The 13,996-nt window shown below is 41.9% G+C and overlaps 1 protein-coding gene across 3 annotated transcripts in view; it reads left to right on the top strand.

Moving 5' to 3' along the window:
- The first annotated feature begins 4,602 nt into the window (after positions 1 to 4,602).
- Positions 4,603 to 13,996, top strand: part of FIGN (fidgetin, microtubule severing factor) — a 143,441-nt gene continuing 134,047 nt past the window's right edge. The window contains exons 1-2 of one of the 3 annotated variants that reach the window (XM_041774134.1): positions 4,603 to 4,662; positions 6,339 to 6,429. In XM_041774134.1, the coding sequence (XP_041630068.1) occupies positions 4,615 to 4,662; positions 6,339 to 6,429 (139 nt within the window). In that variant the 5' untranslated portion in view covers positions 4,603 to 4,614. Of the gene's footprint in view, positions 4,663 to 6,236; positions 6,430 to 7,282; positions 7,453 to 13,996 lie in introns of those variants that run through there. The other 2 variants (XR_005990676.1, XR_005990677.1) reach the window with 2 other exon arrangements.

Below are 13,996 nucleotides of genomic sequence, written 5' to 3'. Positions count from 1 at the left end.
CATACATCAAAAGCTAAGCCATTGTACTTCCCAGTGACAATCTTTTTTTTTTTTTTTTCCCACACCGCCTAATACTAGATCCTTGTTTTGTACAAAAAAACTTGTGCCAGGCTGTAGTATTTTATGACCTACATTATTACCCTCTGGGTAGTGAAATGATGGTGCCAAACTAATTATTGCTTTGTCTAATTTTAAATCCAGGTCTATGGAGATTAACAGCTTGCACATTAATTCAAAGCACCAACAGCCCACCTAACCTAATGCCGTTTTAAATGAATTAAAAATCCTGTTTAGGAAACTTTAATATACTTTAAATGAAGAAAATGTGTGTCTATATATTTCACTCAGTATATAAAACCCAAATTCACTTTGCTTATTTTGCTTGCTCAAACATACTCCAGGGAGGAACTTCTCTTATCTTCAGGCATTCCTTCTCTTAAAAATGAAATACCTGCTAAGCTAAAAGCCCAGTCTGAGTGGAACTAATTGTAAAGTGGTGGTGGTGGTGGTGGTGGTGGTGGTGTTGGTGTTGAGAGGGAGGCCAAATAATGAGAAGAAAGACTATGTTCTGACTGAGGGGGAAAAAAAAAAACCCACTCGATTCCAATGTATTGTCCCTTTTTATATCTTTGACATTAAATGAATGCCTTTAAACACACTGACATTTTGTAATATTACAAAATGAACGTGCAGTATCGAGCAATCAATACAAATAACCCATCTATAAAGAAGGCAAGGAAGCATATCACCAAACTCTACAAGAAGGATTGACAGTTTGAGGGACCAGAAAATGATAGACCGTTGCAATCACTCCCCAGCCGGTCTCCCCGTTTCCAGTTCTATTAGCTATATCTTCTCAAAGCAGGTCTCAGACCGCACAAATCTCTTGCTTAAAAACCTTCCAGAGCTTCCTGTTACCTGCCTACTGAAGTGCCAAGGTCCGGCCCAGGGACCAAGCTCCTCCAGGCGCATTCCCAGCTGTTTGCTGCCTGCTTCCCTCCCAGTGCCCGGGTGAAGCAAAGGCTCAGGCCCACTTGGGCGCGAGCTCTCTCCTGCTGAGGCCCTCCTGATTTCCGTCCTCACGGCCTGTGTGCGTGCCCACTTCCTCTACACCTCAGCTCCTTAATTTCCTCCACAAAACCAAAGTGGGAAGTTACCACCCAGATCGCCTGCCCTCAGGGAACTTTACAGTCTCACTGAGGGGCCAAACAGAGAGAGGCTTAAGGTGAAGAGAGAATGAGACAGAGACAGAGAGAGACAGAGAAAGACAGAGTCTGAGGAGAGCCCAGGGCAAGAGATGAAGTGTCCTCCTCAACCCCAGAAGGTTGGGAAGTCTTCTTGGAGGAGGTAAGTGCTGGGAGTCCGAAGGGAGGGGAAGCCAGGGGACACCACGAAAAAGCAAGGCACAGAGGGGACCCACAACATGGCACATGCAGACCGCAGACTACAAGTGGTTTGTTGTATGGGAGTCTAAAGATCGAGACTAGGAAGACCAGGAAAACGGTCCTCAGCTTCATGAAAGGACCCGTATCTTCTTCTAGACAGACCCCTTTATGAGTCACTTATTCACTTTGAACTATATTCATCCGGCTTTATCCATAAAACGTTAATGTCAGTTTCCTTTAAGTCTTCTGCAGTTTTAGGGCAATACTTTTGACCACAGTAAGGACCATGGTCTTTTCTAAATGAAGTTGAGAATCATACAGAATCAAGCAGAGGCTGCAGCAAACAGAGGAACACTACCACTAGTTCAAGAGTGGATCAGAGTGTGCAATCCTCAGGTTCTTAGAAGAAAATGCTTTTGCATAACCAAGAAAACCCCTCCAGGGACCTCTCAGGGGATTTTCCAGTTGTCTCTCCATTGTAGGGTTAGGTCACTGAAGAGATATATGGACCACTCTAATACCCTTTGACAGTACCTGTATTCAAGTGTAATTCTAACAAATTGAGTAATTTTACTAAAATGAGGTCAAGGTCTTCACTAACTTTTCTTGAGGGGCTGGGGAGGAAGGGGCATAAAAATTTTTCAGTACGCACTTTAGGTACAAACGAAGATCCTTAAAATAAGCTGCAGTTTTATGCAAACAGAGTATTTTACCAGTAATTTGCATTATTGTAAGAGCTACTTTAGACTTTGCGAGCAATACGAAGAAAACATGCAGGCCTAAAACACAGCTATAAGTCCTGCAATATTTTGGAAACTCGACAGTGTGGAAGAAGATATTACCAGTTTAATGTTTCATTCGAATAACTGAGTTTGAAACTAAACAGCAGAATGTCTGAGTTAAATTGAGTTGGGTTTAGCATTTCATGAAAAACTCAACATGATAGCCCCCCAAACCTGTTTTTGTCTTTAAAAAATCTTGTCACTGTCTTCTTATCTTTTCAATGCTCTGTCCACCCTCATCTTTTCCTTCTCTTTTCTTCTCCCATCACGTGAGTATATACATCTCTATGTCTGACCTGAGCCAAAATTACCCTTGGTCCAGACAGGTAAGAATATGGTCATCTGCACAATCGCATTCAGCATCACCTTGCTTATTTCCTTACACTTCTCCTTGATTGTTGTTGCTTATATGTGTCCTGAGAATAAAAACACAAAAATAGAAGAATCTGTCCTCCCGGAATTAGCTTGAGAGGAACACGCATACACACGCATGAGCACACACACACGCACACGCACACACTCCTCCTGAAAGAAAAAAAAAAAAACCCAATAGTGATGCATATTTTTCTTTGGTTTTCTTACAAACCCAAGCCAGGATACACTGTGTATTAGAAATTCATTATATTTGTCCTTTCTACATTAGAAAGAAATTAAAATTTAAAAAAAAAAAAAGCAATGGGCTTACTGCAGTGGGAGAAAAATCAGTCTGATCAGCTTTTCACTGAATTAACCGTTTTCTTGATTAGCCGGCCCACTTTCTTTAAAGACTCAATTTCTTACCTTCATGGGGTCACAAGAAAAGTTTCATAAAGTACATTGTAGAGATGGATGTCAGTTACAACCAGAGACATTGCTTTTGAATTAAAGTTTTAAAAATAAATGTGGATAGAATATGATGACTATTCAAATGTCAACCATACCGCATCATTGAAGATAGTTTTAGTAAAACAACTAAAACCATTAATGTTGCGCTAATTTTACAAAGAATACATCTTTTTGGAAGGCAAAGTCACGTTTCATCTTCTTTTGCAAAAAAAGTAATTGGAGAAAAGCAACCTGTATCCATACCTTTAAAAAAAAGCTGGAAATAGTGAGGTCACAAACGCCATAGTGGATCTTATTAGTCATGCAAATCCCATAATATATATTCTATTATGTAAACATCTTTTCTCGAATATATGTAATTTTGGACAATTTTGAAATGCTGTGTAAATACACGCAGCGCTCTTTTGAATAGTTTGCTTTTCTTTGATTTCAAAGTTAATTATATTCATTTATATGTTGAGTGACAAATGTCATAATCTGTATTTCAAATGAATATACAGAGGAGTTGGAAAAATTACTACTTATCTGTTAATAAACTCCTGCGAACCACACTTTTTCTTGCCCCTTTTTAAAAGTAGGGCTTGTTTTGTTTTGGATATCAACAATGAGGGTCTTTAAGTTGATCATGAAAATAAGTTGTGGGTTTTTTTGTCTTTTTTTTTTTTTTTTTTTTACTCAGCAGATATTCCATCCTATAGGTTTTGGTATTTTGGTTTGCATAAGGAAGTGTAAATTCCATAGGAGGGACTTAGTGTTAAAGGTTGATGAGCTTTGAACTTTTTTTTTTTTTTTAAGAAACAAGCACAGAGCAGTTTTGCTTAGAACTGCACAGAGCATCTGCTATGTGTCCAGAGGACTTCTCGTCGTCATCCTCCAAATGGGCAATAACTGAAATGATAAGTTCTTCACAGTTGTTGTTTTTTAATTCATCTGTACTCAATCCAACAGTGACCCATAGACATTTTTCTACACTTATTTCTTTGTGGCGAAATCCAGTGGGCAACTTTTCATAATATCGTTTTCAAAGCTATCTTGTAAAATATAACTAAAGGGGCTTTAGTGTTCTCTGTTACATCAGAATAAAGTTCTTCTGTTTTATTTTGAAGCCTGGTTTTTTTTAAAAAAAAAATGCGCAGAAAGGTCAAATCCATTCCAAATAGAAATCTCATTCTTTAGAAATATTTGGTAAGATCTTGAATCACTTCTTTTTGTCTCTTAAATTCTGTCATCTGCCTCGATTTAACTAAAATAATTTTTCTTTCTCATTGTGTTAGCTAAATGCATCCATTCAGTGGCTATCCATTCGCAGGTAAGGAAATCACAAAAGGAGAGTGAAATTAATTTCAAAGTATATACGTGGTATCTTTTAAGAGCTGCATTTCATCATCTGGAGAGCTGCAATTTAGTCTATTAAATCTACAGCCGAGAAGCAGGGGGGAATGTGAACCCCCGGGGGTGGGGGGGAGGAGGAGGAGGAGGAGGAGGAGGAGGAGGAGGAGGAGGAGGAGGAGGAGGAGGAGGAGGAGGGCCTGTCCTAAACAAGTCTATTTTCGTTTCCAACCTTCAAAGGTAACATCCTCAGCTTCGTGGGCTCCCGGTCGAATGTCTAATTTGGCCCTTTGATGCCGAGCTTCGTGCCATGGGGCGGACCGGCTGTCCACCAGGCCAAGGTATAAACTTCACCATTTATCTCTTAAAGTCACGTTTAAGGAAAACGAAGGGAAACGATCACGTCCCTCACTCTCTCGCTCATTCCGATTCCTAAAGAACTTTGCCGGGCACATTATCTCGTGGACATCATGATCAAATGTTATTGTTTGCTTTATCGTCTCCGTTGGATGGTTGGCTAGTCTGGAATGAAATGGGCGAAGGCAGTCCTGGCGGCCCAGAAGTCTGGATGAGGTCCCCATCCGGACGGTCCCGGTCGCCGGGGCGGGGCGGGGCGGGCTGATTAGCGAACCCGCGGAGCTGACGCGGCGCCGCGAGCGTCGGGATGCGGCACATTTACATCCAGCAAGAGACCCCAGAAAACGTGTGTGTGTTTCTTAAACCTTATGCTCCGAACAAAAGGCCATCTCGGCGGCAGACAATCGGGCCTGCGCTGCTCCCTGGGACGCGAGCAACACTCTCAACTGCACGTTTCATTCTTCCTCGGCCCCCGCGCCACAAAGCCCCCGCTCTCCTCCCACCCTGGGTCCCGGCTCGCTCCCGGGAGGGGGTTGGGCAGGCGGGAGCCGGGCTCGCGGGCGCAGCAGCGGCGGCCCGGGGGGGACCGCACACCTAGACGCCCGGAGCCGGCTCGTTCCCGGGGGGGGGGCGGCTTACTTCGGATCCCCCCGCCCCCCAAGTTGCCGCTTCTCTGCGGATAAAGTCATTTTCTGGCGGGGCCCGGGGGCCAGGGGGGAGCGCGGGGGAGGGCCCGGCCCGGGCCAGGGCTCGTCCGCGCGCGGGGTGCAGGGGGCGGGGGTGCGGGCGCGGGTGCGGGTGCGGGCCTTCGGGGGCGCTCAGGACGGCTCGGAGCCCCCGCCCCCGGCGGAGCGCCCCTTCCGCGGCGGGGGCGGCGAGGGGGGCGGGGGGGCGGGGGCGCTCCGGGCTCCCCGCGGGCCGCGCCGGGCGGTGTAACCCGAGCCGACCCGGGCGGCGGGCGGCCTCGGAGCCCTCCCCGCCGCAGCCCCCCCCGTGCTCCCGCCGCCCCCCCCCGTGCTCCCCTCGCTGCTCCCGCGGTCCCCCGGTGCTCCCCCCCCGTGCTCCCTCCGCCCCCCCGGTGCTCCCCGCCGTGCTCCCTCCGCCCCCCGGTGCTCCCCGCCGTGCTCCCTCCGCCCCCCCGGTGCTCCCCCCTCGTGCTCCCGCCGCCCCCCCCGTGCTTCCCCCGGTGCTCCCGCGGCCCCCCGGTGCTCCCCCCGTGCTCCCTCCGCCCCCCGGTGCTCCCCCGGTGCTCCCCCCCCGTGCTCCCGCCGCCCCCCCGGTACCCCCCGGTGCTCCCGCTCCCCCCCGTGCTCCCCCCGGTGCCCCCCCCCGGTGCTCCCCCCGGTGCCCCCCCGGTGCTCCCCCGGTCGGTGCCCCCCCGCCCCCCCCGCCCCCGGTGCTCCCGCCGCCCGTCCGCCGCGGCCTCCCGTCCGCCTCCCGCCCGGCAGCCCGCGTCTCCCTCTCCCTCTCTCCTTTGAAAACTGATCTTTGGCTCTTAGTGTGAAAGTGATTTGAATTTGGCTCGGCGGCGCTCTGCGCCTGCGCCCAGCCGCTGGCATGCTGGCTCCTTCCAAGCAGCTGTTTTGGGTTTGAAATTCCAACATGGCAGAGGCTGCAGTCCGTCTTCCCTTCAAAAACTTGGAATGATTTCAAATCCTAGGCACCTTCACTTAACCCCGGCTTCCACTCATCAGCGAACACCTCGGATCGATGCTGCGCTAACCCACCGGCGCTTCGCTCCGCGCGCTCAGGTAAGGGGAGCTCCTCGGCTTCCTACCATCTGCTTGAATTTGTTTTTTTTTTTTTTTTTCTGTTTGTGTGTTTGTTTGTGTTTGTTTTATTTTTTAAAGAATATAAACAAATCCGAGACCCGTAATAAGAGGAGATCTCCGCCTTGTGCCGTGCACATTAAATCCAGTTTGCATTCGCTTCTGCTCCATACGCCAACCTGCTGTCTAATTTCTCTGTACAAAGTAGCCCCGAAACATTATAATGCACATTTTTTTTTTTTTTTTTACTGCTTAATCATTGCAACAATAGTATTGGATTAAGAGTTCGCGATAGCAAGAAGCTCGTTTTCCGCTCTATTTGGGCTTACTTACTACTATCTTTTTTTTTTTTTTTTTTACTTCAAAAATTAAAACACACACACACACACACACACACAACCCTAAGAAAGCGGAGCCGTAGGGTGGGGCTAGACTTTCTTCGGGAACTAACTTCTAAGTAAATAAGAAGTGTAAATAAGAATCTTGCACACACAAAAAGTTGAGGTTAAATTGCAGTCTCGTGGCTGGGGGAACGTGAAAATGTCAGAAGATCGGTTGCAGAAAAATGTAAGCACATCGGCTCGGAGGGGGCACAGCGTGGTGGGCGTATTGTTGGCAAGGAACGGGAGAGAAAGATGTATAATTTAATGGTATATACAATCCACTGATCCTATTACCGTCCTCCCCGGAGCTCTTGTTAGTTTCAATGGGAGTGAGTGAAATTGACATGGACTTGCATTCCTGGTCATGTGCTTTTTTTCCTTTCTTTCTTCTCCTGTGATCTGAGATCCCCTTTTTGTTGATGTTGCTTTCCCCCTTAATTATATGCATGTAGGTTAAATGAATACCTGACGAAAGGGCCCACGTTTCAAGGCAGTGACATTTGATAGCTGAGAGGAAAAGTGGCTTTAATGAAAAGCAACCTTTGGAATTCCTGCTTGTGAGAAATCCAATTCAGCTTTTTGTGCTGCCAGCAAGAAATGATCAGTAGCACCAGTGTTTATGGTATGTCAGTTTTGGAATTTACTTCCTTTGCATCTAAATAGGAAAGACAAATTAAATAGCATGATAAAAACCATTGAAGACTCTCCTTGGGAAGCAGATGCTCCTGATAGAGAATTCCTTTAAATATATGTATATGTATATTTTAATCTGTCAAAATGCTTGTTTGCTTTTGCTATCACTTGTTTATATTTCAGTTTTGATTAATACATTACTGGAGTCCACTTTTATCGGTTTTAGCGGTAATCCCAAAGTTGCATGTTACTAGTAATGCACTAGATAGCCGCTGAAGTCAAATGGTATGTAAATTAGTTAAACTCAGTGTGGGGTTTTTTTTGGGGAGGAGAGGGGAGAGGGCGGGAGTGTGGGGAAAGACTGCTTACTAATGAAAGTATATATATATGTACACACACAAAACTGGCTGAAAATTTTTTTCTCAACCTATTCATGCAATTTGACTGTCTGCTCTCTGGATGATTACACTTTTTGGAGTAATCAGTTCATCTGAGTGTGGGTTTTCTTTTCTTTTTCTTTTTTTTTGGGGGGGGGTGAGTGGGTGAAGGGGTATCTTTTACATAAAAATAAAAAAAATAAATTTTGATTGCCTTAAGTCCTTAATGCCTTTTAAGGAACAGTGGTAGTTTTTCTTTTTTTTCCTTGCCATTCACTTGTCTGCCTGTCAGCGCTTTTTACTTTTAACCTGTGACAGAATTAAATAATCAAGCACTGAAATTGACTTTGTTTGAAATCGCTCTTTCCTCTTTCTTCACAAAAAAAAAAAAAAAAGGTCAGATAAAGGAGTGAGAGGGGGTTTTCAATGGCTCTTGTGACCGTGCCGTGTGTACACTTTGTGATATTCAATTAAGACTAAGAGGGAACAACAACAAAAAGATGTTCAAAGTATTTTGCATAACCACAGGATATGTCCACTTTCTACTGGTTTGGGTTTTTGTTGTTGTTGTTGTTTGTGTGTGTGGGGGGGTGGTTTTTGTTGTTGTTGTTGGTTTTTTGGGGATTTTTTTTATTACATTTACCCCACCACCATGCATTCACCCTGAAAAGAGAGAGAAGGAAAGGGAGAATGTGAAAGAAAGAAATAGCAGTGGGGCAAAGCTGCCAGGGGTCTGTAATGTGGCCGTGGTTACCGCTCTCTCATAACACAAATGTGAATACAAGGAAAGGCAGTGCAAGAGCCGTTGCGCGACATACACTTCTGGTTGGACTCTGGTGACTATTGAGCTAAACACACACTGCTCTCACACGATAGAAAGGATTTGAATTTTGCATTTGGAACTTGTTGACTTTGAAGCGATCAATAAGAAGACTGTTTATTTTAGATGCACATAATTTGCCCTGAGAAATGTTTTAAGGAGGAGAGAGCACAGCTTTTTTTCCCCCGGAGCTGTTGGAGCGAATGGGATTGCCAGATGGGCGATTTCCCTCTGTGATGTTAAAGCTGTAATATATATTCAGAGCAGATTGGGCTGCTGCCTGTGATGAGGAGGATATTACATTTATAAATTTTAAATCGGAGCTCGGACAATGTGCTGAGAGCAGAAATTGGATGGTTTGACTGTTCACCGTATTGATACTTAAATGTGATTTCTGGGTAGCAGTAGTAATAATAATCATTGCAATAATGTGTAAAAAACACGTTGGGGTAGGCAGTCATGTAATTCATGACATTTAACAGCAGATTTAAGTGTGTAAATTGCCCCCCTCCCCTGTCTCTGCTTACTATTAAATAATAGTCACATAATTTATTTCTCTCTGTTTAAATGCCTGTTGTGCAAATGATGGTCACTCAGGAGCCTTATCACACACTAGAATTCTGGGCAGGAAAAGTTTATATCTGTGTATTTCTATTCATAGATATATAAAGTAGACACTTGTGTGTACGTATAAAGTGGCATTAGTGGTTCCTATTTTGTAATTCTATCACTCCGATTATTTTTAGATTTTGTTTGTCTTACACGTGTGGCCTAAAGGAGCCAGAGCTACAAACCTAAAAGGCTGGAAAGTGGGCAAGTGCTCTCACTCTGGCAGCTCTGCTGTTGCAAATTAAAAGTGTGTTGTGGTCAGGAAATGAAAGCTACAATGTCTCTTTTGAACAAGTCGTTTATCAAGAGAAACATCTATCAGGGACTGCCTTGTCACATTGATTCTCTAAAAGTTAGGTCCGAGGTGGAAGCTGCTTTGATGTTTTTGATCCTAAATTTAATACAACAGAAAAAAAGCAAGGATATTATGACCAGAATAGATTAAAAATATGTTTCCTGGAACCAACAAGATCTATTTATTAGTACTGTACTACGTGTGAAGTTTTTTGGACATTAAGAGTTGAAAGGTTGAGGGGGGAGACCCTAGCCTTTATAAACTGATGGTTGTTAAATATATATTTATAGTACATTCAGTTATAGCTGGCCTCGTGGCTCACATGGACGTTTTGAAGATAGATTGTTTTAAAGGGAAAATTATTTTCGAGAGGGTGTTTTGAAACAATATGCAGAGAATCAGAGTTTTCATTCATTCAATTTTTGGAGTTGTCCTCTTCCTTTCATCCTCTCTTTGAGTTCTTTACTGCTGTTTCCTATCATCATTATATGTGTGACATACTAGCTTTCCTTTGGGGAAGAAACATTTTTTTTCCCCTATAAAAACCATTTCCCAAAACGTGCTTGCTCACATCATCTTTACTGTTTATTAATTGTGCATGTGGATGGTTATCCGTGTAAAACTACATGGGCTCACTCAAGTCTTTTTGGAATTCCAGCCTGAAGATATAGGTAGGTAACAAATAAGCCATGTCATGTATTCTTAAATACTGAATATATTGCATGCATTATTCAAATTTTAAAAGGTATTGTGAAGAAAATGACCAATTAAGGAATTTTATTTATTTATTTTTTTATTTTTATTTTTGGTGAAAGCAGTTAAAAGCAGTCTGCTTCATTTTGGGAGGCAAAGATATGAGAGAAGTGTTCCTTCTTTGAAATAGTTTTTGGATACTTGTCTTCTGCTGCTGTTGGCTGCTTGTTATTTCATATGGATGTCTCAACAACTAGGCTGATAGACCACGAAGAGTGTAGTGGGAGTTTTGGGAAGTGTAATACTTGCTAATTAATCATGTCCGAAATGAAAGAATCATAGCAGGGTAATAAAGTCTCATTGTTGTTTTCCTGGAAGAGAGTAAGACTTCTGTTTGGGAAGCTCTGTGTGTGAGTTGACTTGCTTTTTCTCTTCTCCTAAAAAGACAGTTTATAGGGTCTCTTTAGAATTATTTCAGGAACCTTTTTTTTTTTTTTTTGAGAGAATATTTTTCTTTCTCCTTGACTGTACCAAATCAGTGGATATTCTTGAAATTATTTCTGGTATCTTCTGAGTGAAAACATAGAGATTATTATTATTTTTTTTTCTTCAGTTACATTAAAGACTCCAGTGGCTGAGGTTCCAGTACTCGGTTGTGGGTTTCTTTCTTTCTTTCTTTTTTCCCCGTAAATAGAAAATCTTTGTGTTGTTTTTATTCATGTTAGGTAGGAACTTTGAAAACCTTTCTGTAGGCAGGTACTTCTGATAGACATACAAGAGAGCAGAAATTATATTAATTACTTTTAGATAGTATAAGAGTATGACCGGAGGGGAGAAAAGTAGTACTTCCAAGAATCAATAGAGAATATCTGTTTCCTAACTTGACTTTTCTAGGATAAGGTATTAGCTACCTGAAAAGACAAATGAGTGATATCATTTAGGTAAATTCTTTTTTTTTTTTTTTTTTCTTGAGCTTTGGCTGTTACCTTTTAGATTTCAATATTTTGCTTGGTTTATGCGTGGGGACAGATCTCGAAAGTTTATGTGTCTGCAACATTTTTCAGGATTTTCATCTCAAGGTGAAGACGGCTATGCTAATGACTCCCTGTTTTTGTCTGTGAATGTTTAGATGCCTTGAATGATTGCCTAATTAAGTAATCAGTTTTAATGGACCGAAATCAGCAGAATTGCTAGGTATATTTGAAACAATTGCAAGCTTTTATGTTTTGTGCTTTCCAGCTTGTTCTTAGAACCTTGGTTAATAGAAATGTTTGCTGTTTTGCCTTTGATCAATATACTCTTGAATATAAATTTCATGTTCTACTTTTACAAAGTACCACATTTATTGTTCTACGGCTAATAATACATTTAATTACCAGGAATTGAAATTGATTTATAAATTTTTGATTGGGAGAAATTATTCTGTAGACATTTGTGTGAAATATTGACATATGCTACTAATCAATAAGACTTGATTAATCAGCATATCTGCTTTTTTATCTTGAGTCATTGATAGAATAAACAAATGGCACAGGAAACAATGCAATTTTTTCCCTTCATTGAAAAAAATCTTACTTTAGTCATCTCTTTTGGGGGGGTATATAAAGGCCAATGTTTCATTAAAATCAGTTGAACTTAGAAATTATTTTGTTCTACAAGTCCAAAAATGATTCCATCTTCAATTAACACACACTCTCTTTCTCTCTCTCTCTCTGTCTGACACACACACACACATTATAGCTAATTTTTTTCGTCTATGAAAAATAAAACTTTTTTTTGAAAAACTGAAAATAAATGCTTGTTTAGCAAGTGCTTTTCATAATTGGATTTTGTAATTCCTTTTTTTCTAAACTTGAATTTTTATCATGAACTTTTTTACTTAACTCATGGTAGAAATTTCAAACATAGCTGCTTTGACCTGATTGCTGATTACTGATCTTTTTGGTATTTTTGATGTTATCATTCAAGTGGCAATTTTACTTGAAAGATGCTTACCACGAGAAATGCAGATAGTGGAAATAAGGAGTAGGCAAGAATATGGTAAAAATAAATTGTACTGATAAGTTTGCAGCAAATCAAAAGCAGGTGGGTATGCTGTTTCCTTCAGGCAGCAGCACAGATGCCTGCTCAGGAGCTGTGCCTCCGCAGAGCACATGTGGACGCTACCTGTTGATGCTAGTCTTAGCTAAGACACTGAGGCTGCAGAAGAGGATAGGTGATCAGAAACCATCCAAACACGAGCTATCATATGGCACTTTCCGTTAATAATATTTACATATTTTATGCAACAAATCTGTTTGTTGTCTTGTTACTTGAGTATTGACACTTTGCTTAACATTGCATATGGTGGGCTGTTGTTTCCGAGTTATTAGAAGCAGTGGATTCAAAGGAGAATTGCAGTTCAGAAGCATTTATGTTAAATATATGTACAAATGGATTTGTTCGCTTATATTTGAGCCCCTGTGACTTTCACGAGACATTGATAGTATGGCTCTTCCAATCATTTTTGAAACCACTACATCTTGACTGTAGTATGCGTAGTTTATTCTATGGAGGCCCAAGGTTAAACTTTTTTTTTTTTTTTAACCCTGCAACCCAGCTGAAGTATTTATATTTTTATGTTGGGAGATCCTTTTTAGAAAGTGTGTTTCTTTTTTTTATATAATATTGGGAAATTTGTTTCTTACTGGACTTTTGTTTTCATTTTCAATCAAGAGTAGCTTTCATTAAAAGTTTAACAGTGGTAGTATAGCTTACAAGAAAGATTTTCTTCCTGCAGAATACATAATGTAAAATACCCATAAAATGTTTTCTTAATATCAAAAACACCTTTACTCAGTTCCTTTCTTACGAGTTTTGATTTCTGCTGGTAATGTATGTATCTACTCCATTCCACTTGTGGATATATTATTGCTGGCAAGAGAACAGAAACTGCATTTTCTTCATCTACCAAAAAAAAAAAAAAAGTCTTTCTCTTTTCCCAGATTCAAGCAATGTTTGCCTTATGTCAATTGGATGCTTTTTAAGCAACTGACGATTGATTAAATGCCATATACATATGACGGTAAACTCATCTGAGGACGAATGACCTCTACTTTCATGCTTTGGTTCCTGAGGAGGTATTATTCATGGAAACATTCAAAATAAAAATTTTAAAGTAGTGTAACATGAAGCCATGGGTTTCCAGATGTAACTGTAAACTTTTGGCTATTCTTTTGATTTATTATCTTTACCCATCAGCACGCATTGTCACCGTCACCTAGGGCTGGCTACATAATTTCTGGGGCTTGGTGCAAAAATAAAATGTGGGGCACCTTGTTCAAAACTTATTAAAAATTCAAGACAGCAACAGCAGAGCAGTAAACCAAGTGCAGGGCCCTTGTGTGGGGGACCCTGGGAGTGTGCACAGGTCGCAGGGCAATGAGGCTGGCCCTGCCTTCACAACCAACAAACTTTTATCGAGGGCCTGCTTTGTGGAAGTCACTGGGTTTCCTGCTTAAGACACTGACCATCCCACAAGTATTCCATGTGCCTCTGCCCAAGAAATACTGATGGTTACTGAGTGAGAGAATCGATGGTAAATGGACCATTAGATATTTTCTGCTCTTTCTGTACATGAATTGGCGACAGAAATATTTGCATTTATCTCATGTTGCTCTTTGCCTCAGAGGTGCTCCATACATCCCATGCATTTTTGTGCAGAGATTCTTAAAAGGAACCCTGTGTTTTGTCATTGTTT

The sequence above is a fragment of the Vulpes lagopus genome, chromosome 11 (assembly GCF_018345385.1).
Source record: "Vulpes lagopus strain Blue_001 chromosome 11, ASM1834538v1, whole genome shotgun sequence".
In the NCBI taxonomy this organism is placed as follows: domain Eukaryota; kingdom Metazoa; phylum Chordata; class Mammalia; order Carnivora; family Canidae; genus Vulpes; species Vulpes lagopus.
Note: the sequence above shows the minus strand (reverse complement) of the source record. Positions and strands in the feature narration are given on the sequence as shown.